Source organism: Halichoerus grypus, chromosome 6, assembly GCF_964656455.1.
Source record: "Halichoerus grypus chromosome 6, mHalGry1.hap1.1, whole genome shotgun sequence".
Classification (NCBI taxonomy): Eukaryota; Metazoa; Chordata; class Mammalia; order Carnivora; family Phocidae; genus Halichoerus; species Halichoerus grypus.
Window position 1 is genome coordinate 173,644,439 of NC_135717.1, and position 20,711 is coordinate 173,665,149.

Here is a 20,711-nt window from a genome sequence, read left to right on the forward strand (position 1 = left end):
GAGGCCCGGTGTGGTGGGTCAGGGTGAGGAGACAGGAGAGCAGCCTGGTTCTTGTTTGGGAAGACACAGCCTCCAAGGGTAGAGCCAGGGGCCGTGCCCAGAAGGGACGGGGCAGACGGTTTTTAGGAAAAAGCAAAATCCACTCTAACAATGAAAGGTGCCACCCCCTTAGCAATTATTAAGTGCTGATTATTTGCCAAACTCCAACCGAAGGGAAGACACAGCATAGCCCTGCTTTTGGGGTGTCACTGTCCACAGGGGGAGACAGCTGCAAAGCGGTGAGGTTGGGGGGGGCACCAGAGGAGCAGAGGGCTGTTCGCCAGGCCAAGGCAGGGCTGGGTGTCCCAGAGAGGGAGGCCAGGGAGGAGGGTGGCCGCAGGCTGGGGCAGGGGCTGGAGGACGTGGCTGGAGAGCACCACCAGCCACAGAACGGCTGTCCCAGAAGGTAGCAAGCTTGTCAGGGATGTCAGAGGACAATCCTCGGTGGGTGAGGCTGGACCATCCAACCAACGTGCCACCCGTCTGAAAACGCTCGTTCTACAGTGAAGAATGGGCAATGATGTCGCATGGGTGGGGAGGAGCGGGCAAACTCTACGGGGGAACGAGACCCGCCGTGCACACCCGAGGACCCGAGGACTCCCTCCACCCATTTCAAACCGCAGTCACCGGCTCAGAAAGTGGGAACACTGTCCCACACTTGGGGCCTCCCGGGACGGGGACTGCACGTCTGGCCTGCATCCATAGCGCTGAGGCCACACAGAGGAGGGGGGGCACTCCCAGCTGTGGCCACCGGACGTCGGCTGGCGGAGGGGACTTGGCCCGCGGGGGTGGGAGCATTTGCCCACTGGAGCCGGCCACGGACGCTCCGTTGTGTGAACTGGATTTCTGCTTCCCTCTTGTCGTTAAGACCCCCCCTAGAAGGGGATGTGGACAGAGATGGTCTCCACTGGGTAAACCATGACACTTCATCCTGCATTCTTGTCGGTCCGTGAAGTCTAAAGGGCAGGTACGCAGCAGCGAGACGCTCGGGGCCCTGCCGTTCGGGGCTCCGCTGGGCGTTGTTCCGTAAGACCTCTCTCACCTCCTCCATCTGACCAGCGCCTCCTCACCCTCCCGGCTCAAGTCCCACCTGCACCCGCACACAACCACTCCACCCCATTGTTCCGTCCTCCAAACGGGCTCTGCTGGAGCTTCACAGCGCCCGAGCCTCACAGTGACTCCCCTCGTCTGAGCTCCAGGTGAGCAAGGCGGGAACCGTAGGCAATGCTCAGGGCCAGGCACACACTGTCAGAAGGACCCCTGCAGCTGATCTAACACAGCCCCGCCCCCGCCCCCCTCATTTTGGGGACTGAGTCGCACAGCCAGGATAAAGGCCCTGCCATCCATTCACAGCCAGGGGGGCTTGCAAAAATGCAAACCGGGCAGCGTTCCTTTGTTCGAACCTTTCTGCGGCCATAGTTCTCACTACAAAATCCAAACCCCCATGACCTGGAAGGCCCTCGGGGAGCTGGCTCCTGGCTACCCCTCCAAAACGGAGTCCCTGCACACTGCCCTCCCCACCCACTCCTGCCCACCTGCCTCCCCAGGGCTCCAAGCCCAGGCCCCCCACAGCCTCCTGGTCTCAGCCGTCACCGCGTCCCTTCTAGTCCTCCTGAGCTTGAACTCACACAGGTTTTGTGATGGGGACTTCGTCTCCCGCCAAGAGATGACCACCACGGGGGCCAGGCCCTTCTGCAGTCCCTGCTGGGCCCCAGAGCCTCCAGCGGCCTCGTGGGTGCTCCAGCGTTTCCTGAATAAATGCACCCATGAAAGGAAGTGACACAGCTAGGGCGCAGGGCTGGGGACATTGGAGGAATGAGCGCTAGAACCACGGCTCTGCCCGCCTCTGGATTCACGACCTTGGCCTTCAGTTTCTGCCTGATTTCAGGTGATTTTTAAATGGCCTGGGAGCAGCCCCTCTGGGGCAGCAGAACGGGCACTCCATGGATGAACTTGGGGTCCAGGGAAATTGGAGACCATCAGTTCTGGGGTTCCACACGAGACCTAATGGAATTGGCCTGTTTGAAAATAAACGTGCTTTCCAGAAAGCCTGAGCTTTGTCAGGTAAAATGATGTCCTGGATTTTCCTACCGCTGGGAATCAGGAAGGCGAGCTTTGGAATTCAAAGTGGCCGAAGTGCAATCAGCCGGGCAGGTCTCCACATACACGGCCGTGAGCCGCGTTAAACACGGGACCCAGGGCTCTCGGCAGGCCCCATGCACCCCGATCTCCTTTTCCCCCAACCCTCCCTTCAGCTTCTAAGAAATAGCAACGGTGAATAGACAAATAAAGGAGGGGGATTCACCGCTTGGAATGTTTAGATCCGAGTAAAACAGCCAAACCAACGTGGGGCTGTGCCCCCGCCCCCCGCGGTCAGCCCCAGGGACCGGGTGTCAACGGGGCCCACGGTCGCGTTGCCCTGAAATGCTGCCCCTCTCCACCCATCAGCACACGCGCGACACAAGGCACGGGACGTGTCTTTATTAAAGATGCAAGCAAGCACAGACGTCTCATGTGTGGTGCTCAGGAATATCCATACAGTACTAAAAATAGAAAAATAGAAAAGAAATTTCACAGAAAGCGGCCTCCCTCACAGATACACAGGAAAGGTGCTACCAAACCCACCATGCGATGCCTCATACCACCTGCCCTGTTCAAGCTGCTCCTTTACAAACAAGACCCCGGCGCGTGTCTGCACCTTTTCCAAGACAGCCACACGGCACAGAGACCCTCACACAGCAGCGACCCTCCAGCCACCGCCTTGCCTTGGGCGTCTCCCGGCCACCTAAGTATCCAGACGACCCCAGGCCCACCACAGCGGCAACACGCATACAAACCGGCCGCCGGCCCGGCTGCTACCTGGCCGTGTCTCGACGCTTCTCCAGCCAAATGTGGGCAGACGGTGAAGCAAGGGGTGGGCGATTAAGACACCACCTCTGCCCCTCAGGGAAGCTGAGGCACGAAGGCAACATGGCCAACCAGTCTGAGTGAAAGAGGGCGTTAAACCTGCAAAATGGTTCTCCCGGGGCCGAGAGCCTCAGATACAGAGGGCACAAACTGAATGATGATAAAGTTTTCGGAATTTACGGTCAAGCACCTCCTGGCCCGCATAAATAGGTTTCTGCCTCAGGGAACAAGAGTTAGTGGAATGAGAACTCAGATTCCACCCACACTCAGGCTCTGGGGCAGGCTCTGAAGTCACTGCACTAGACCCCATCTGCCGGCCTCCCTGGGCAGGTTCCCTCAAGGAATGTTCCACTGGTTCCTCTGGATTGGGCCTGTGAGGCCGCCCGCGGGGAGTCTCCAGCAGAGGGGCATCCTTTCTGCAAATGCCTAGTGGACAGTCTCTGCTTTGTCTAGGAAGGTTACAAAGAACTGAACTCATCAAAAGGAATAAGTCCCCCCCCACACACACCCCCAACTCATCCTGTGTCTTCACCTTCATCCCGAGCCAGGTGAGAACAGAACGTCTGTGCCTTAACCGAACAAAACTACAAAAATAAAGAGTCAGCCCTGAGATCTTTCTACCATTCGGGTGTGGCTCGCTCCTGAGTCCCCTTGGAAATGAACTTGTATTTGGTTTACTGACATTTATTTAGATTTCCAGTGAAAAGCTCTATAAAATACAATAAATAATGTGGGGTTGTAAAAGGTAGACGTTCTAGCTGCATATGTTACAGACTTTATAGTTATGATACAGGCCATCGAAACTGCGATCTTTATAACGTTTGTAATCAGACATGTAGAGACTTCAAATCCCAAAGGCAAGACAGCTGCTCTGGGTCGGAAGCAAGGCCCCCCTCTTCCTCCAGCGTCTCCGCTGCTTCCCTCCCTCCCCCGGGCCTCACACTGCTCCCGGAGTTCGTCCAGCAAGGAACAAATGAGTGCATACAGGACTTTTAGCTAGTAGAGTGTCTGGGTACTGGGAGCATGCAAGTTTGCTGTTGCTGTTATTATAAATAAAAGTCAAACGTGAGGTCACACTTTCCCATCTTCTGTTTATACACCAAATCAAACTTCTCGTTCATGGAGACGGTGAAGATGTCCTTCCACAGCCCGACTCTTCCTGAAACACAAACAAGAGCAGAATGTGCTGAATTCACTTGCTGTCAGGCCAGATACCGAACCAAAGGAAGCCTTGGAAAAGGTTCTGGAAGGTTCCAGATCTATTCCTGCACCCCTCCAAACTTGGCCTACGGGGGCAGGGCAGGCCATCTGAACTACAGACGAGCTGAACCCGTTTCCCTGAGTCTGGTCGTTTGGGTGTCCCTTCCCTGCTGCGTGAGCCTGGCATGCACGAGTATGCAGAGCTGAGGCGTGAGAGGAGGGCCTCGGCCCCTGTTCACTGGTGCATCCCCAGCAGCTAGGCACACACCCCGGAGGGCAGATGGTGTCTGTGCAATGGATCTACCGCTTGGGGCATCATGTGCACTTGGGTACTCCGTGATATCACTACTCACTCACGACTCAACAGCTCCACCAAGGCGGCATCTGCTTCTGGAGAATGTGAAAAAGAAAAAAAAAAAAACCATCCAAAAAAGGCAGAACCTTTTATGGTGAGTAGGAAGCCTCCTGACTGAGTCAAGGGTGAAGATTTTGAGAAGCCTGGCCATGCAACCTTGGGGAGGAATTTAAAGGGAAGAGAAGAGTCGCAATGCCAACGAGCTTTTGCAACTAGATGCCAGGCGTGCGCTGGGCTGACTCAACCCCCTCGGAAGTAAGTCGGGGCGATGCCCAGCTGCTCTGCGCAGCCCCAGCCCAGGGAGGCTCAGCCAAAACAGGAGACCTTTCCGGGCAGATGTGCAGGAGCCTGGAGCCTGCAGACTAACGAGCAGGCGTGGCCTAGCCGCTCATTTACGAAGGCTTAGGGGGGAAAGAGAGAGCTCCAAATGCCCAAGGCCACCAAACCCACTTTACTTACTGACTACAGAACCTTCGGACGGTCTGGTCAGATGCGAGCAGCGCCCGGAAAGACGGCAGGAGTGGGGGTTCTGAGCCCCCAGCTCCAGGAGCTGCGAGGACTATCACCATGCTTTTAAGGAAGAGCCCCGGGGGACTGAAATGCTCCTTTCGAATTCCTTCCCGAGTCAGCATCTCTGAGGTCAGAGCTCCAACTATCTAGCCAATATCCTTCGTTAGCTCCACTATTAACAGAAGTCCCTGTCCTGGCGGCACCCCGCCAATGCTGGGCTACCACATCTAACGTGACAAGGATTTTCTCTCTGCTAATGAAAAATTATACGTCAGTGTCGGAGAGGGGAAAGAAAAAACCCAGAGAAATTGTTCTTGCTGCCCTCTGATATCTCAGGGACAAAAATAGAAGCTTCTAGACCAACCACACTATAAATATATTTTTCCATGATTATTTTTCTCAGCTGAGGCAGCTGAGAGCTCATCAAAGGAGTCACCCACCTGGTTTAGGGTTTGGAATCAAGACAGTGCAATTTATGCTGTGATATGAATCAAATTTAAGCAATGCAGCTGGCTACTCAAGCCCTGCGTTCTCACCAACGCAAGGAGGTCTTCTGAGCAAAGAGGCAATGTGCTAAAAGAAAACAAAATCAAAAAACTGAAATAAAGCAAAACCAAGGTAAACAATGATAAAGCAAACACATCAGAAGGAGCATATGGGTACGCAGTATGTTCTCGACACTTCTTTACCACGCAAATGAACCAAAAGGGGTATTTTGGAGAAGGTCACATTCAAGGATAACAAAACACAGCAAAAGCAAAACTAAAAAAGAGCAAATAAATTTTAAATAATAAATATTTGTGAAGACACAGCCAGGAAATCACTTGCAAGGTCCTGTGGTTTCAGCCGATTGCTCTGCCTTCACAGGAGGGTGCTCCCCCCCTGACCTGCAGGACCGCCCCAGTAGCCAGAGAGGGAGAGCGCGGAGCTGGAGAAGCTCAAAGGCCCGCCCTGAGGCCCTGCCCAGGACCCTGCCCCGGGGCCCGGCTCTGTCGCGCCCGCCCAGCTGGGGCTGCACATGTGGGAGGCGCGGCGGGCCCCTCGAACGTTCTGTCACCTGAGGAAGCTCCGAGTTCACGCAGCTGGGAACCAACGGCAGGTGCACAACACCAAGTGTCACAGGCAATTCGTACTTGCCAAGACGGTGGCTCATGCGGCCACGGCCGCCACCAGGGCTCAGGGCGTTCTAACGCCCAAGTTCTCCAAAATCAAGCAGTTTCAAATATCGTGAGAGCCTTGAAGGACAGACAGCAACGCGGGCAAATCTGCAGAGGGCTCCTGCCTGCACCATGTCCTCCGCCTCACACCGCTCCGTGCCCAGGACACAGCTGTGGCCCGGGGAGCGCCGGCCTGCACGGCACGGGCACCCAGTGCGGAGGGAGGGGGCGCCGCTCCGTGGGGGGGGGGGGGCTCTCCGCCGCCGGCTGAGGGCTGCGTGCCTCGGGCTCCGCCATCTCACGGCCCCGAGCCCAGCCGGGGTCTGTGCTGTGGGGCCGTCTGGGAAGGCGCCTGCTTGAAACGTCTTGCCCACAGAGCCCACAGCATCCTGACAGTCACCCGGTGACCTCCAAGGCCACTCGCACAGTCGCAGTGCAATGCCAGCAGCCCCCTTGCCCCCCGCTCGTCTCCACCGACAGCACCTGGCTTTCAGAGGACCTTCCTGCTCTCACGGAGCAGAGGACTCTGGAGACACGAGGCCCAGGGCAGGGACCACGGACCCCAGCGGTGGGGGAGGGGGAGGGCGCGTACCCCGGCCCACGGGCAGGGCCTCGGCGTTGCAGCACTGGTCCACCAGCTGGTGGCAGTGCTCGCTCAGGGCCTCCAGCTGCGCCTTGTCACAGGACACCCCCAGGAATCTGGCCAGCTGCTCCACCATGGCCACCAGGTCCTGGAACACAAGAGCAGACAGCAGGGAGCCCGTCAGAGGCGGTGCCTTGGCCGACCCAAGACCCTTGGTGGGGCACTCACCAGGTGCTCTGCACACACTTCCTTACTCAGTCCTCGAGACAGGCCTGATATTGGCCTCGTCTGAACATAAATCCAGGTTAAGCAGTTGCCCGAGGGCACTCGGTTCTCGAGTGGCAGAGCTGGAAGTCAAGCCCCAGTCCTCCGGGGGATCTGGAGCCCGCCTGAGGGCTTGGTATCACCGTGGCCATTTTTAAAACAGCAGCAAGACAGCAAAACTCACTTCCGAACCGAGCCAGGAGCCAGACCAGCTCACTCTCTCCCCCTTCCTTCCGTGCCATCAGCCGGAACCAGCTGGCCCTTGGGAGAACGAGGAGGCCCCTGGAGGCCCAGACAGGCCCCAGGGCCAGCCCACCTCACCTGGCAGGAGGAGCTCGTTAGGTGTGAGGGTTCGGTTACGCTCGCCTCAATGGACAGAAAGCCACCTCTGGGCCCCGACACTCCACCCTCCAGATGGTGGGAGCATTAGTGACCCAGCCTGCGTCTCGGGAGGGGCACCACCTGCTCACCACACAGCCCCTTCCGCGCACCGGCCTGCTCCCGGGAGATCACCCAAGGCGCCTCACATTCTCAATCCGTGCACTGCCAGCCGTTGTGCCCAGAACCCTGACCTGTCACCAGGCAGTCTCCAAACTCTGGCAATGTCCAGGTCCTGCGTCAGGAAAATGCTGGAGGCTGTCGCCTCCTTGATGGTTTATAAAGTAACTGGCATGTTAAAGCCTCTGAAAAGTCCTACGATAAAGAAATCCATTTCATTTGTTTACACAGTATTTCGCAAACCTTAATAAAAGAAAAGGTTCTGTGAAAGCTGGGTTGAGCGTCAGCTCCTCTCTGGATTCCCACGGTAATCACCACTGGGCTCTGCGCCCCACTTTCACAGCTGTCCCCCACTTAGGGGCTCCCACCAGAGAGGGGCGCAGGTGCTCAGCTCCAAGCCCCGTGTGCAGGGCTTGGCCAGGATCGGGAGCACAGGAAATGTCAGAATAAAAAAGAACAGAAAGAGCTCCTCTCCCTGCTTTGCCACCCAGTATCTCTAACTAAAAGAAAAAAAGCAGCGACAAAGATTAATGACAGTGGCCCTCGGAGGGGACACCAAAGGAGAGGGACCCAGACTGCTAGAGCGGCCACCAGAACCCTAATGGGGACACCACACGACTGGCGTGACATCCAGCCCAGGGAGGAAGGCGCATTCACCAGCGCGCACCCAGCTGCCCGCCACCAGCCTGCTTCCCGGTTCTGAAACCGAGCTGTGCGGGCAGGCAGCGTCCCAGCCGCAGACTAGCTCTGGACAGCTTCTGGGACCTCCCGAGTGTCCCTGCTCCAGTCCCAGCACTGCCATCTGGTCACAGTCAAGACTCCTCACCTGTGGCTGGCGAGAACACCTCACAGGGGACTGCAGGACTGTGGGGTGACACACCGGGGAGGCCGGCGCGGCGTCCCGCTCACGCGCACAGCCCCCAGCAAAGGGGGAGATGTAGGAACCCCGGAGGAACGCACGAGACACTCCTGGAGACCAATGACGTTCACTTGGGCTATTTTTTTGGAGTAAAGTGTAAACAACGTGAATTCCTAAAAATGTGACGTAGTCACTTAATCCCTATTAAAGGAGTCTGGACCCTTACTGAGGTTTGTGAAAAAAGAATAAACAAGTAGAAATTAGGACCTTGACCGCAGTAAAGGCCATTTGGTCCCTCTGGCCCGGGAACACGAGTCCGGGCGGAGGCAGGCCCAGGTGGGGCTGGCAGTCTGGACTTCGATCGAAAGCAGCCCATCTATAACCTCTCCGCTGAGGGGCCCAGTGAGGCAGAGAAGGAGCACTCACCTTGAAGGGCCTGGAACGAATCCAGAGTAGCCAGGCGTCAGTCTGTGTTTTAGCTACTAAGTGTATATAAAGCGTGTGTCCTACTCCCTCGTGGTTTAGTAACTGAAGTAATGGTTTAAGTTCATTGCTGAGTCCCCGGCACGTGGCCCCGGCGGGTGTGCGCGCAGCTGACTGCGCTGGGGCTCGTCCTTTCACACCAGGCCTGGGGCGTGGGCAAGCACTAGCGTGGTCCAGGCGGGCATAAAATCACCAGCGTCCCACACACCCGCCCCGGGGAGGCGCCCGGGGGAAAAAAAGCTCATGTCCACCAAGACGCAGGAACATTCACATAACCACCCCGAACAGAAACAACCAGAACGCCCAGCGACACTGGACAGACACGTGGCGGCGTATTCCTGCTGCAGTGGAATACCACACGGACGTGAGAACCAGCCCGCCACACGAAGCACAGATGAACTGCAGGACGCTACACGGATCACAAGCAGCCAGACGCCCATGCGCACACCCCGGGCGTCCACTCCTGGGAGGTTCAAAAACAAGCGGAACTAATCTGAACCAACAGAGGTCAGAAGAGTGGTCGCCTCTGGGAAGCGGAGGTGTTAACCGGAAAAAGCCAGAACGTTCTGGATCTCGATCTGGATGATGATCACGCAGATGTGTACTTGTAAAAAGTCTATCAGGTTGTGGACGTGTGATTTGTGTATCTGACCTCAAGTACCTGCTACAGCTCCCTGACAAGTGAGAATAACAATGACAGACACCTGCTGAGGGCCCGCTAACTGCCAGGCCTGCCCGCATCGGGCCCTGTTCGAAGATGATGCCTCCCGAACCTCCGTGACAGAGGAGCGGTCTCATCTCCCGGCTCACAGGTCCAGACAGGTCCCAACATGAGCAGTCCACTTCCAACACCCAGGTCAGCCGCACGGAGAGGAGGCAGTTGGCTCCCCGGATGTGCCCCTCTGGCGCTGCAGCCATCTGAAGGCCGCCGGGGCCTAGGGGCCCCACAGTGATCTTGCTCACATGTCCGGCAGCCAGGCAGGGCTGGCGGCTGGGCCACCCATTCTCCCCATGGCGTCCCCAGTGGGACACCTGGGCATCCCACGTGCACTGTGCAAGGGCCAGCCCCAGCCCCTGAGCCCTGCCCCGGCTCCTGCTTGCAGTGTACCTATCCGGGTCTCCAAATTCACATGGCCCAGCCCGGGTCAGTGTGGGAAGCTGCAAGAGGGCACAGACACCAGAGGCAGGACTCACAGGGGGCCCCCAAACCACTTGTGCCCCTCTTTGAGCTTGTCATGTGGCCTCCTGCTCATGGCATTCCTGCTGGCTGTCCTACAGTCCCCTCATACTCAATGAGGCCAAAAGCGAGCTCTCCATCTTCATGCAGAACCCACCCTTCCTTCCATGTTTCCTATCGGATCTCCGTGTGACCAAGCCCTGCCAAGCTTGCTCAGCGTCACTGAGTCCCGTCCCCAAATGCCTGTCTCCACCCCCACCCCCAGGAACCACCTGGACTCTCTCGGACACGACAGGCAGATGAACGCCTTCGCCTGGGCCACAGCCTTGGTCAGAGTGCCAGGCTGGTCTGCCTGGTGCCGTCCTGCCCCACCCACTCGCCGCCACCACATTGCAGGGAGCAGTTAGGGCAGGGGCCTGGGCAGGGAGCCGGGGCAGCCCACCCCTGACAAGCCCCTCAGCTCCGTGGGCCTCTGGCTTCTTAACAAGGAGGAAGGGTCTCCACCGTGAAGGGCATCCGTTCGACCCACAGATACTTCCCAAGAACCTGTTATGCGTCGGGCACTGACTTAGAAGCAAAAACAGGCACCCCAACTCCCAGCCCCAAGGGAGCTTATTCTGGCAGGGGAGACAGTGAGCAAAATACAGACACAAACAACAAGATACAGGGCGGAATGTTAGATGCTGTGGAGAAAATGAAGCGGAGAGAGACGTGCGGGGATTGGACGGGCCGATTTCAAATGGGGACCGGGGGAAGTGTCACTGACAGGTACCAAGGCCTGGAAGAAGTGAGGGAGGGACCCATGTGGACACCGGAGGGGAAGAACATTCCAGGCGGGGCCACAGCACCCCAGGCTGAAGGAACAGTGAGCAGGCCAGTGTGGAGCTGGACGTCCGGGCACCGGGCCGCCGTGCAGGCCCTGACCTGCACCCGGAGCAACGTGCGGCTGGAGGGGCACAGTGTGACCGGCGTGCACGCCATCGAACGGCCGCTGCACAGCGCGCAGGTCTGAGGGGACGCAGGGAGGCCCCCCAGGAGGCCATGCGAGCGATGATCCAGGCCGGAAGCAAGGGTGACCTGGACCCCGGAGACTGGGGGACAAATGGTCAGATAAGGAGCATATTTTGAAGACAGAGAGCACAAGACTGGGAAGATGGACACAGGGTGTGAGAGGAAGTCAGAAGTCAAGGAGGATTCATGACTTTCGCCTGAGAGACACAGATGAAGCTGCGGAGGATTTGAGGGGAAACCTCTAGTTTGTTTTAGGCACGCCGGGTCCACGGCCTCCACCAGACGCTCAGGGAGAAAGGTGCAGGGGGCGGCCAGTGGAGAGCGAGTCTGGGGAGGGTCCACGTCTGGCCTGGGGTCATCAGGGAAGGGAGCAAGGCTGGGACGAGAGGAAAGCCGAGGTGGGCTGAGCACCAAGAAGACAGCAGCCAAGGATGCAGGACCAGCTGGTATCCTGAGTGGGGGGGAGACGATCACCTGTCGCCTGCTGCCAGGAGGCCAGGTGGGATGACGTGAACACCGACCACCGGGTCGAGCAACACGGAGGCCATGGGTGGCCCTGACAGAGCACTTGGGGGCGCGGGGGCGAGCCCGGCCCGAGCGGGCTCAGGAGGGGGGACAATTGTGAGGCGACCCGCAGCGAAGTGGAGCCGAGGAGCCACAGAGGGAAGGGACTTAGGGAAGGCTTGCCTTTTGTCTGCTGTAAGAAAGAGGAACCATCAGAATGTCCCTCCAGAGACGATACAGCCCCAGCAGAGAGGGTCAAGGTGCTCTAGAATTAAGTGAGCCAACACATGCACGAAGAACTTCGGATAGGACTCAGCACGTGGCAAGACCCTTAAAAGTGCTAACGGCAGTGACTGGAGTGCGGCGCGTGGGCCCCCCTTCTAGAAGGTGAGCTCTCGGGGCACAGGCGAGCTCCTGCCTTCAACTGCTCCAACAGCATGGCCGAGCCTGGAACGTTCCGGCAGCGACCACCTCACGCCACCACCCCCACGCCCCATGCCAGGCACTCAGCAACACTCTTCACATGAACCGGTTCGTCGGCACTCTGAGTGCTGCTGTGAGGCAAACAGCCCGCGAGATGAGAAATTCGGGCCCTGCCATCTTAGCCCTTTGCTCTGAGCTGGTCCCCTGCGGAGAGGGTGCTAGGGGGCGGCAGGGAGAGTCTGGCCGCTGCTCTGCTCCCACGGCTAGGCAGAAAAATAACCCACAGGGCTTTCTAAAGCACTGCCCACGGCCCAACCCAGAAAGCACCCTTGGGGCCGAGGCCTACAGGCTGGGGCAGGCTGGGGCAGGGCCAAGCCCCGCCAGGCAGGAGGGCCTCCCAAAGCACCGGCCCGGGAGGATTCTGGGCACACCTGGAACTTCGGAGTCCTTCCGCCCGGAAGCCGGGGTCTCGGAGAGACCTGCCATGCACTCCAGCCACGCCCACACTCCTCCATCAGGAGCTGCGAGGCTGGGGGTGCTGACCCCCACAGCTGCCCCCCTGCAGCACTCACCCGGTGCATGTCTTCATACTTGAGGAAAAGCACATTTGAGTCCATGCGGTGCTCCCAGAACTCCTGCACGTGCTCGAACCAGGAGCCGTAGCCTACTGCGGAGACAAGGGGACAGGTGAGTCACAGCCTCGGGGGAACAGGCATGCACAAGTGGGGTGGCCTGGCTCCCTGCCTTCTGGAAGGCTCCCCTCTCACTGCCCAGGAGCCGTGGTTCAGGAAGGGAAGAACAAGCTCTCGGCTCCGGGGGAGGTCCCACAGATGAGCCCCCTCTGAAGTCCCACATCCCCTGGCTGTGTGTGCAAGTCTCTCTTGCCAATAGTTCTCAGCCCCCTTCCCTACGTACCTCCTGGACACCTTGAAGACCTGACCTTTGGGCAAAGGCCTCTGCTCACCTGGGGGATGGACACTCCCTGGCTCCCATGAGTTTCTGCCTAACCCGCGGTCGCTGAGAAGAGCGCAAGCCCGGGGAACTGAGAAATGGGGCGGTCGGTGTGCTGGCGGGGGTAGGATGACATGCGGGAGGCGCTAAGACCCGAGCACAAGGCCCTGCCAGGCAGGAGAGCCACGGGCAGAAGCAGGAAGGGCGGAAGCAGGATGGAGCAGAGATGGAGAGAGGCAGTGCGCTCTGTCCCGACACACGAGCCTCACAGCCCACGCCACGGCCCCTGCACCTCCTACGCTCCTCGGGGCTCTGGTTGGGATGAGGGTCCCGTGGGCGGGTGGGGGATGTGCCAGTCAGTGTAGCCAGGCTGCTTCGAAACGTTCTTTATAAAAACTACAGATTTTCACCCCCCCCCCCCCCCACGCTGAGATGAGTCTCCCAAGGAGGCTTCCGCATTAAACAGAGCAAGGCCTCAGCCAAGGAACGCCTGCCCTGCCCGGCTGGGTACTAGGTGCCGGCCAGGAGCGGTGGCCGCACCCCCTGCACCCTTGCTCACCTGGGCGCCCATCTGTCTCACAAACACTCAGCCTGTGGGTCCCACTTCGTGGCCTGGGGCTCAAGGAGTTCCCAGCTTGGCAGGAATCACCAAGGAGACTGGCGACAAGGATATGGACTGATCAACGTGGGGAGGGAGGCATGGTGGACACAGGGGGCCCCGTCCCACGTGGGGACAAACCTTGAAGGGTACACAATGGTTGCAAACCATCAAGGTGGCTCAGAGCACAGTGACAAGGCCAGAGGGCAGAGAGGGAGCATGGCGGAATGGTAGAGGACACGGCCTCCGGGGGAGGCAGCCTCTCCAGTCCTGCACCGGCTGGGCGACCCGGGCAGGTCCTCCAGTGGAGTGACGACAGAACCTACGCCTCCCAGAGTGGCCAAGGGGTGGCAGGGGACTGGTACTGCCCCTGCCAGAGCCACAGCTTGAGCAGAGAAGGTAGCCTCCGCCCCCAAGTTGCTGAGAACCTCGTAGACTTAAATGCCTGACAGAGGCTGGGAAGACCCAGTTCCCGCCGCGGCCACCCCGGGCGGTCTGCAGTCTCGCCAGCAGGTGGCAGCACAGCAGCAGCCTGGCCCCACGGCCCAAAGAGCGGTTCTGAGGGATGGGGAGTCCATCAGGGGTCGCTGAGGGCTGGCCTCAAGGGCCAGAGCACAGCAGAAAGGCACCCCCCTTCAGGCCAACCAGACCCCGACCCGCGAGGAACGAAGCAGGGGGTCTGGCGGGGTGGGGGGAAAGAGGCAGAAATGACAGAACGGAAAGAACACAAATTCAGCCAAGAGGCCTTGTTTGGGACCCACTGCGGGGTAAATCCTGGCTGGCGAGGGCCTCAGTCTCCTCACTGTAGAGGTCTAGCGGCTGGGCCTGGGGTCCCCCTGGCACCCCTTCCACGGCCAGTCCGGCACATCACGGTCACTCCATACACCCGAGGTGGGCCTTAAAACAGCCAGGCCAGCCTTCCCACTTGAGAGAAGACGACGCAGAGTCCAGAGAAGGGAATGAGGACTGACTCACCAACAGGCGCATAATCACGGGGGCCCCGAGAGGAGAACCCACCTCCCGAGTCAGTGCCCAAGCCGCCACGCAGACCAGGTGACCTGAGCCCTGGGACAGAGCATGAGTCCAACAGCCAGGAACACAGAGGCTAAGAAAATCCTTGTCATTCGAAGGGGCTGTGAGAAAACTTGCAGAACAGGCAAGCAATGCTCCCAGGGGAGGACGTGGGGGCTGAGCAGGAGGGTGACGTGGGGACAGTGAGGGCTGAGGAGAGTGGTCACTGCACACGAGCGCACAGGTGGGGGGGACAGTGAGGCATGGGGACAGTGGTCACTCACGCAGGGTCAATGATCACAAGGACAGCACAGGCCTGTGTCTCTGAGCTCTGGTTAGCTGGTGCAGAGAGGGGTATAGACCTTCCTGGTGGGGACACTGCTCTTCCCACTCAGGATGTGTCACCCTGGGAAGGAAGCTCCACCAGGGCACCCCCGGCCTCTGCCCACCGGGGTCCCTCTGCTACTGGAGGTCGGTGTGCTTATCCAAGCAGATTATCTGGGAGAAGAGCAGCTCACTCTGCCCCCTCTCTGGGAGCGACCCTGCCTGCAGGGTGAGTCTTCCACACTCCTGTCACCTGGGCATGCAGCCCCAGGCACCCCTGCCCCAAGTGCACAGGTCACAACACCCAAGTGCAGGCTTGTGTCAGCGCGTCCTCCGAGCTCACTCTATCAGTAAACGGTGCCGGCCACTGCTCGTTCTACAGCTCAGATGAGGAGAGGACTCGAGCCTCCGAGGGCCCAAGCTGTGGTGCATGGGCTGCGAACGCTGGGAGAATAGAGAGAACGCGGAGGAGCTAAGTACACACGTGGAGAGGCTTTGGTGGGATCACAGCAAGTGCGTGTGGCCTTGAACTTCAAGGGTTGGGCTGTGACCTTTAAAACACGGAGAGACCTGTATCAGGATAACTTAATTCCTCTAGCCCGAGCAGGAGGCTAATTTAAGACCAACACCAGGTGGCACTTTGAACTTGGTGGACACCTGCTCTTTACGGGGCACTGTCCCCATGCTGGTAGCTGCTTCTCTGGAGGCAGGAGAACATGTTGGGACTTAATAATATGGTTTTGAAAACCACATCATTGGCTTACTCCAAATGCCTGGCAGACCAGAAAGGGCCTGAGCCAGGTGGCAGTCCCCTGGGGGGACAGGGAGGCTGGACAGAGGGTTTTCGAAGGCTCCAGGGCTTTGAGGGCAGGTGCCTCCTCCCTCGGGCCTCCTCCCCCGGACCCTCCCCCAGCACCGCTGAAGCCGATTCAGAGGGGCTCGGGCACTGAGGGCCTCGGGGGCTCCGGGGCAGCACCCATAAGGGCCCGGCCTTCCGTGAGGCTTGGGAGGCAGCTCCAGTCCCGCCGGTCAGCGTTCATCTGGGGCACTATATTCCCGGCTCTCCCCTGGTCTTGCCACGCGATCTCACTGCAGAACCTCTGACTAGGTCATCCAAGTGGACGGTGGGGCTGAGCGCTAAGACTTGAGTTGGGAAATAAATCGTCCAGGTCTGGATTTAATCCAAGTACTGATGTGGCCCATCTCAAGCCTTGCAGTGCAAACTGTCATTGAACTCCCGCTGGCAGTCCCGGAAGGGTGCCAGAGAAGCCATGGACGGCGACCAGGGAGCCACCTTGGGCAGGTCCCTGTGCGGGGGGGGGGGGTGACCCAGTCTGTTCCTGCCCTGGGGAGGGGAGACTGGGGAGGGCCCCCCTTTGCCTTCTCCCCTGGGAACGAGCTCCTGCAGAGCCCTGCCTCGCCCCTCACCCGTCACACAGCCCGGGGCTGGGGGCCACGTCTCCGGCCCGATCCTCAAGCGCAGCTCAAGGCCACGGGGCTCTCACGAGGCCACAGCCCCCACTCGGGCCTCTGTCACCAACAGCAGAACTCTCCCGGCCTTTTTACTGTTCAGAATCCAGGCAGGAAGAGGAATGCTTTGAACAGGGGACCTCCTCAGAACCCCAACGATGTGGGTGAGAGACAAGGGCTTCTGAGTTGGACGCGGCTCTGCCACGCCCCTGCCACGCCCCTGCCACGCCCCGGCCACTCCGCCTGCCAAGCTTCCAGTTGCCCCTGAGCCCCATTTCTCCGCCTGTCAGCAGGACAGCAGGCCCCACCCACGTGCTCATCGCAGGAACCGGGGGCAACATGGGCGAAGCACAAGCCCACGCAGGGGTTCGGTGAACGAGCCGGCCCTGTCCTAACGCCCGCGCAGGCTAAGACACTTACGCTTGTCGTTCATGAACCTCCGGCAGAACTCCTGGAAAGTGCCTCGGTAGCTCATGGTCCGCAGGGAGCGGTGGAACTGGTAGTAGGACACCACCAGGTCCTTGGGGTTCCGCGCCATGTATATGACCTGCGGCGGGAGGGAGGGGAGGCTCGGTCACCGCCCCTCTGACCCACTGTAAACTGCCACCCATCTCCAGCCCCGAGGTCGGCCCCAGACGTGCGCGGCCTCCGCGCCAGCTGAGGTGCATTCTCCTCCGTGTAACAGCATCTGGTGGGACGACACCTGAGCGTTTGGTTATGTTTCTGTCCTGCGCCACGACTTTAGAATGAGTGGAAGACAGAAACAGGACGGGCCTGACACTGGTCGTGAGAATCAGAGGCCTCGTCGACTAAACACACTGAGAGAGTGAGAAAGATCAGAGACCGTGAAGCAGCGGTGGGTCCTCGGCCTGACACAGGAGCAGAAACCGGACCCAGGCCGGTCAAGCCCAAGTTCGACTGTAAGGAAAAACCCAAATTAGAAACGTGGACAAAATGCTAAGGATGCAAGCTCAGAGATGGCCTCTACCGTGTTTCCGCACACCCGGGCCTCTAGAACTCCGGACCGTGGCCCTGAGCGCTGCTGGACCGGCTCTGCTTTTTGGAATCTCCCGGGGGTTGGGGGGAGGGCGGTTACCTTAGAATCGCCATTGTGGAGATCGGAGGGCAGGAAGCGGTAGGGGAGGTGGCTTTTGATGAGGCGGGGAGACGTCAGCTCCTGCGGAGGGTCAGAGAGACAGGTGTTCAGAGGACGCATGGCTGCTCATTTGCCTTGGGGCCTGATGGTCAGGACCTGCACTCTGCCGAGAAATTTCTCACCCGAGATCCGGCCACCCTCCAGGCCAGACAAGACTGTCTAGGGGGACTGCGAGCTCTCTGCTCTCCCTCCACCCGTGGGCTCCCTGAGCCCCTCAGGAGCAATTGTCACTCCGGGTCCCCAGGGAATCCTAGGGGCTAGGTACCACTGGCCCAGAGAAGCACCTTGATGATGTCCAGGCCCGGCTGTGGGTACTCCAAGACCGGGAGCTGCTCGTCAATGTTCATCAGGCCGATCTCATCAGGGTCGGCCCCCTGGCTCACCAAGTAGACCACCTCCTGCAGCAAGCTTGTGCCTGGAGGGAGAGAAGTCCCGGGGGGTGGCTCTCAGAGGAAGCCTGAGGGCCAGCCCCATTCTCCAGGTAGCACCTGCTGCCTAAGATCAGGCCTGAAGACCCACAGGCCCGTCCCACACCTGGCCAGCCACCAAGTGCAGAGCCCTGGTGAGCAGGACACCCCAGGGACAGGCAGGACACCCAGCCAAGAGTGTAACCCCTGGGGGAAAGGTGGCTCCTGGTGCCTCTTCTGGTCCGTGTGTGCGGGCCCCACTCTGCTCAGGCTTTCAGCTCCAGGTCACCACCAATGAGCCCAGGGCTCCCATCACCACCCCACCTGACCTCTCAGAAGAAACAGACACGGCAGGCTGGTGCCTCCTCCTCAAGACTTTGGTCCTTCTACTCCGGGGGTACTGGTCTATCGCTCGTTCTCATCCTCCCACCCTAAAAACACTGACTGCCCCAAACACTGCCTCAGACCCCTGCTTCCTGGCTGCTTGCACTCCCTAGAGGGCCTCATGCCATCCCCCCACCAAAGCCAGCTCCACACTCCCCCCCCACCTGTCTGCACCCAGGAACGCACACTGCCCAACGCCTCACAGGGACCAGGCCTGCCCCCACAACCAACGACCAGCCTACCCATGCCCGTTCGGGCCTACACTCAGCAACCTCTGGATCTGCCATCAAGGTGAGCCAAGAGCTGGCCCTTCCATCCCGGGCGGCACTGCGAGAGCCCCCAAAGCTCTCTGCTCAGCTCACCCAACCCGTCAGTCTGACCGGCCATTCCAACCCAGACGTTAGATGGCATTGCTCATCCACAGAGATCCTCCAGCGGCCTCACCTCTCCTCAGGGTAAGGTCTTCCCCACGGCCTGCAGGCCTGTCCCTCTGTGTCCCCCGCCCCCAGCACCTCTGACGGCCTCTCTCTCCATCTACTGAGCTCCTACTGGCCTCCCTGCAGTCGGAGCGTGCCAGACTCATCCCCACCGTCTGCATCTGCCGGCACCTGCCTGGAGCCCCTTCCTCCCTCTGGCAGGCCCTTCAGGTGTCAGGACTCCCTGACGGGCCACATCTGACACTCGCACACTCCCCGCTCCCCCACACTGCACCAACAGGCCGGGAACAGCCTGCACGTTCCTTTAGGGGCTCCCACCTCCCGCTGTAAAGACATGAGCCCGGTTCTTTGCTGTAATGGGAGAGCCAGCACGCAGCCGTGCTCAATTCCTACTTTCTGAATGGACAAGCAAACCTTGGGTGCTGAGTAATCAGAAGAGAATACCTTGTTCGAGAAGACTTCCTGGAGGAGGCAGCTTTGGAGCAAAGCACTGAAGAAAATAGCGTGGTGGCTATTCAAACAAATAACTTTACCTAGTAGCCACAGGATCCTCCCACCAGCCCGAAAGGTGGGGACCACTACCCCCATTTACAGATGAGGAGCCTGAGGCCAAACTGTGCCCCAGGTCACATGGCCAGCGTGTGGCTTCCACCCTACTCCTCCTGGTGAGGTCCGTTCACCCAAAGGCCCAGGGCACCTGCACGGGGGAGTCCATGCCCTCCGAAGTCAGGCTGCAGGCAGAGTTCCCAAAACAGGCCTCTCCCGGTGACATCTTCAGGACCTATGTTTAGTGCTCCCTGCCCCCAGCCCTGCAGCTCCCACAGGCAGTGACCTGGACAGACGCTCTGCCCATTAGCATCATCTTACATCGACAGTGGCGTATCAATTCCACAAGCCCCCTCCTTGCCTCATTAAGTATCTCTGCTGGGAGACCAGCCTCCTTAGAGCCCAAGGAAGCTCTCCACCTGCCTCCCTACCAGCCTGTCCCCATGTCCACTTCCTGCCCAAGCAACCTGGCCCGGCCTTGCCCAGCCTTTGGCATAAGCTCCAGGAAGGCCCGCGACGCACCCCACGGCACCGGGGCAGCCAACGGGGCACGGGGGACGAGGGCAGCGAGCGGCCCCCGGCCTCTCCGGGGCGAGAAGCTGTCTGGCGAGATGGGACAGAATGATCACAGGAAAAACCCAGCTAGAGAGGATGATGACAACACTGACCAGTCACCGTCACCAAAGACCAAACACAGGCTGTGCTGTCCACAAGGTCTGCCCCAGGCACCGGCGGCGCCCCAGCCTGTCCCCACTGGCCTCTCCTCTGCACGTCCACTGCCACCGCCCTGGCAGTGCTCCAGATGTCAGCATGAGCCCAGCTGGCCCCTCCACGGCTGCGGTGACCCCTCCACCCGCCGTGTCCCGGCGGCTCTGGGCCCCTCTGGCACTCTGGGCTCTGGCCGGGTCTTCCATCGCCCCCAGAACTCAGCACTCCTGTGGCCCAAGCCTTCAACGGGCTGCCCTCCTGCCTGACCAACCTGATCTTTGAGCCGCCACTCCCAGAAGCTTCCCCAGACACCCCGTCCCATCCAGCCCTCCTGCAGCGCTCGGCACCCCGGGCCTCTGGGCCTACTGCTTTGGCGCACTGGGCGTGAGTGGGGGGCTTGAGATGACGGAGGTCGCGTCCTAGTTACATATCAGTTCTTATGGCTGCCTTGGCTTCTGTCCACAGCTCTGGAGGTCAGAGGCCCACACAGGCCACGCTGGGCTCAAATCAGGGTGTGGGCACGACCGCTCCCCTCTGGAGGCTCCAGGGGAAAAGTCCTTCTCTTGCTTTTCCAGCTGCAGCCACACCGTGTCACCCTGCCTCCTTCCTCCGTGGTCAGGAACCCCTGTGAGCACACCCAGCCCCCAGAGTCCAGCATAACCTCCCATCTGAGGGGCAGCTGACTGGCAACCTCCACCCTCCTCACCACAAAAGGTGAAATACTCACAGGTTCGCGCATTAGGACGTGG

At 59.6% G+C, this 20,711-nt stretch overlaps 1 protein-coding gene across 1 annotated transcript in view; it reads right to left on the bottom strand.

Annotated features, from left to right (window-relative positions):
- Positions 1 to 2,505: 2,505 nt before the first annotated feature.
- The window catches only part of SULT4A1 (sulfotransferase family 4A member 1), a 33,505-nt gene continuing 15,299 nt past the window's right edge, over positions 2,506 to 20,711 (bottom strand). Inside the window, exons 2-7 of the mRNA XM_036084079.2 lie at positions 17,765 to 17,895; positions 17,421 to 17,501; positions 16,745 to 16,871; positions 12,543 to 12,637; positions 6,761 to 6,899; positions 2,506 to 4,105 (exon numbers count right to left, since the gene is read on the bottom strand). Coding sequence (XP_035939972.1) covers positions 3,993 to 4,105; positions 6,761 to 6,899; positions 12,543 to 12,637; positions 16,745 to 16,871; positions 17,421 to 17,501; positions 17,765 to 17,895 — 686 coding nt within the window. The 3' untranslated portion in view covers positions 2,506 to 3,992. The remainder of the gene's footprint in view (positions 4,106 to 6,760; positions 6,900 to 12,542; positions 12,638 to 16,744; positions 16,872 to 17,420; positions 17,502 to 17,764; positions 17,896 to 20,711) is intronic.